The 4,314-nt window shown below is 39.7% G+C and overlaps 1 protein-coding gene across 1 annotated transcript in view; it reads left to right on the forward strand.

Moving 5' to 3' along the window:
- ACAA2 (acetyl-CoA acyltransferase 2) overlaps positions 1-4,314 on the forward strand; it is a 22,513-nt gene that overhangs the window by 10,248 nt on the left and 7,951 nt on the right. The window contains exons 5-6 of the mRNA XM_006030021.3: positions 1,357-1,504; positions 3,170-3,345. Coding sequence (XP_006030083.1) covers positions 1,357-1,504; positions 3,170-3,345 — 324 coding nt within the window. The remainder of the gene's footprint in view (positions 1-1,356; positions 1,505-3,169; positions 3,346-4,314) is intronic.

Genomic DNA, 4,314 nt, shown 5'->3' on the forward strand with positions numbered 1-4,314 from the left:
GTAGGGAAATGGCTGTCAAGAAAGTAATGGACAGGTTGGTGCTAAAAAATGCACAGTCATTCCACCTGCACTGTTTCCCTTGCCCCATGATCTGGAATGGAAAACTGCTGTGAATTGTATTGTTCAGTAGCAAAAGAATTATTTAACAATTTACACCTAAGTTAATTGTGTGATGATGAGTTTGCTGCTGTATCAAATGGAAAATGTACAGTCATGCTCTGAAAGCTGTTGCTTGTCTACTCAGTAGGGCCATTTGTATATTGGAGTTGTATTTCTTGATCCTTCTGGCTGAATTAAAACCTTCTCTCTTTGTTTCTGGTGATCTAGCAATGGTAAGATGGGCAAAAGGGAGTGAGCTAGAATCTGTCCTTTGCTATGAATCTTCAGCACAAGTGCTGACACCATTTCAACAATTTACTTTTGCACAATCCAGCTGAAGAAGATGGGTTTGCATAAATGTCACTGAGGGAATAATTGGAAGGCAACGGGTTTGTGCAGGTGTAGATGGAGATGTCATTTGGCCGGTGCAACTTTGATGTTGCTGCAGTAAAGACCACAACTTAGCTATCAGCCTTTGTCTATGCTGCAGCGTTAATGCAAGTGCTGCTTCTCCAGACCTTTCAACACACAAGAAGCTCTTAACATGAGTGCAGTGGAGCTTTTAACTTGAGTTGGCTAGCTTGTGAGATGCATAGACTAAAATCTGAGTGTAGAGAGGCTTCCTGTGCCTTGGCACAGCTCCCCTCTAGCTAACTAGGAGTGATGGACAAATTCTTCTATGGTTCTCTGGAAAGAATTCATACTATAGTACAGTGTACTGCAGTGACCCACTAGCTGTGTCCCCAGAAGTGTATCACATGAGTGATAGCAACTGTATTGTGAACTGAGCAACTTGAGAGCAGTTTTGCTTTCTAGTAGTTCTTCAGTTCTCACTGAAGCTAGACTAATTCAAGAGGAGTAACTTGTGCATCTAGCTTGGGTTATCTCTGCAGTGAACACATACTCTGAGGCTGTTTAGAGTAAACTTGTAAACTGAACATATTTTATTTGGACATTATTGAAAGACAAATGCACAACTGTGTTTCTGGAATCCCTTCCAATGATTAATTTTGCTCAAAAAACGATGAAAAGACCATTGTCTTTTTCTGTATGCTACATCGGTTCTGCTCAAATTATTATAGCCAGTATCAGAGAGACATTTCAAGTGCATCCACTTGGAATAACATATTTAAAAGTGTATTTGCTTATAACTACTTTTCAAAATGAAATTATTAGTGGGTAAATCATTTTTTAAAATATACTTCCTGTATAATATTGCTATACAAATAACATTCTATTCAATAATGTTACTGGCAGATGGAAGATACTTTATGGGCGGGCCTAACAGACCTACACATTAAAACTCCTATGGGAGTTACAGCAGAAAATCTAGCTGCAAAACATAACATCACACGAGAGGACTGTGACCGATATGCTTTGAAAACGCAACAGAGATGGAAAGCGGGTCAGTAAACTTTGAAAATGTAGAAGTTTGTAATATCATCTTCACCTCTAATCCGTTTGAAAGCATTAGTTGAAAGTAGTTTCAGAATGTACACTATCAGCTTGCTAGTTTTTGAGGGTTTAAATTTACACTTCTGTATTTCATAATGTGTTTTTTTTTCCTACCTGCTCTGAGAGAATCCACACAAAGAAGAGTAATTGAATACAGTTCTAAAGCAGCAATGCTAGTTTCACTGCCTCGAGTTAAATCCTACCTCTAAACTGAGACCTGCCTGTCCAATTGGGCATCCAGTGTATTAAGAGAAACAATTTAATCTCTTCCAGTTATTTTAGGGCTTAAATATCTAACTATATGTGAAGATTTTATGGAAGAAAAGGTTTGTTGAAAGGGTTTATTTTAAGTTTACCCTTTCCCTTTGGACATATTCTAATTAGGGCTTCCTTGGAAGCTGTGAATCCAGACCTAATTCTGGCTGTTCAGGAAGTGACTTTACAGGGAAATTTTTCTTGTTTGGATAAATAATTATGCTTTGAGCATAAATGGATTTAAGGCACAGGCTAGTGCTCTTAAAAATGCTCAATGTGTTGACTTAATAACATCCACAGTATATTAGATCTGATTTTTTTCTCACAGAGTTGACTAATGAATCCCCACCTGTTTTTATCATTGGTCACTGAACAACCTTTTGATGGTCAACTGGAAGTTTAGATGCTTTTGGACTAGGACCAACATTTCAAAACTGGATATCAGCTCTATACTCTAATTCATATGCCACTGTATAAAGAGGATTTTTTCTGGTAACTGAACATTTACTTTACAAAACAAGGATGCCCATTGTCACACTTCCTTTTTGCTATGGTAATGGAATGAGTCCCACAATCAGTCAGAAATAATCCAAATATACAGGGAATAACATAAGACAAGAGGGTAAGAAACAAGTATTACATGCTAATGATATTAATTAGAAAGCCAATTAACTTGCTATCTGAGCTACAAAGGGAAATCCCATATTTCCCCATGCAACGTGCCCCGCCCCTGCCAAAATCAATAAAATATGCCCCTTGTTTTTGGAAAGCAGAATGCAGGAAAAAAAGATTTTTCCGGAGTCACAGCTGACTGTGTGACAATAGCATAAGTTCTCTTGGAAACAGCATCCAGAAAGTGTGGCATCCCAAGAGACATTCTGGGTGAGGCAGCAAGAAATTCTTGGTGTGGCTCTTCCTTTAAGTGTTAACTTTTACTTGGTAAGTTGAATTCATTAATAAATAAAGCTAAAAAAAATAGGCAATTCCCAAAAACAAACTTCTTAGCATTGCGCAAAATGTCCACACATACTGAAAATATTTGTTTCTTAGAAAACACAGGAAGAGCTTCTCACTGGGAACTACGTGTTTAGCTTTTAAAAATTGCATATTAGATCCTCACATTATTGTTAAAGTGTTTATAGATGCATCTCAGAAGCAGTATGCTATTTAAAGGTAAAGTTATTTGGATGTACTGTCAGGTCCAAATTTTAAAATTTAATTTAAGCAGACTAAATCAAGCCTAAAAATATCCCTAAATAATCTCCTCAGCCCACAATGAAGTTGCATAAAAAGGAAACCATATCTGCGCACCTGCTTCTCATGTTCTGTAAACCTGGTAATTTCCTTTTTGCTGCTGCAGCTCATGAGGCTGGTTATTTTAACGCTGAGATGGCACCTATTGAAGTGAAAACGAAGAGAGGAAAAGAGAGCATGGCTCAGGATGAGCATCCAAGACCCCAGACTACCCTGGAACAGTTGGGAAAGCTCCCAACCGTCTTTAAGAAAGATGGGACTGTCACTGCTGGAAATGCTTCGGTGAGCACACAGTTTCTGAAATGTCTGAATTCTGATATAAAAAGGGTTATGTGCCGATAAAATGCCAAGGGCTCTCCAGTGTATTTCTCAGTAACAGAACCACTTTGAGCTGCCGTGAGTGACTTATGCAAGCATAGAGACACTTCTGCCAAATGGTTTCTGTGCTTTTCCCTCTGCCAGACTCAGGGAGGAGGTGGACCTCTTCCAAGTCAGAGCTAATGTTAATTTACTCACAGCCAAAGCTGCTACAGTCAGGAATCCCTGCAATCAGCATTCAACTATCACTGGAAAAATAATCCCCCTCCCACCCTTTTCTATCTTACCAAAACAACATGCATGTCTCATTTGGGGGCATGTGGTATGTGAGAAAGTACTGTAAATTAATAGATTTTTAAAAAATCGCTCTGTTCATGTGGTCTGACCTCCTTCGTGACACAGGATGTGAACACAGTACAAGTCTTTGGAAAGTAGTGCACATGGTGAACAGCCCTAAACAGTTATTTTGTTAGTGATGGCACAGAGGTCTACAAATTGACTCTTAAAACATCTAAGGCCCCCTCTACGTATTACATTTAAGGTGTGATTACCCAGCTAATCGGTCCTTAAATTGTGACCCAGCTACTAAGGATGTAAATATCATTAAAAAATGTATCCGTATAACTTCCTCCAATTATATCAATTAAATAGTTAACTGATAGCTCATACCTAATTTAGTGACCTCTGGCAGGGACAGCCTTGGCCTCAACCCCTTATATCTTCACCACATGCCCAGCATTGTGCAGACTCCAGGCCATTGGTGAGGAGCTGTGGCCAGGGGGTGGTGGGCCTGGCTGAGTAACTAGGGGGTTCCCCACAGGCTGCCTCTTGCCCCCAGGCTGAAGCTGGGTCTGCAGACCTCTCCTGTGCCTGGATATCATTGTCTTGGGGTGGGGGGGTGCTGGACCCCCATAGGGGTGAAACAGGAGCCTT

The sequence above is a fragment of the Alligator sinensis genome, unplaced genomic scaffold (genome assembly GCF_000455745.1).
Source record: "Alligator sinensis unplaced genomic scaffold, ASM45574v1 scaffold1204_1, whole genome shotgun sequence".
In the NCBI taxonomy this organism is placed as follows: Eukaryota; Metazoa; Chordata; order Crocodylia; family Alligatoridae; genus Alligator; species Alligator sinensis.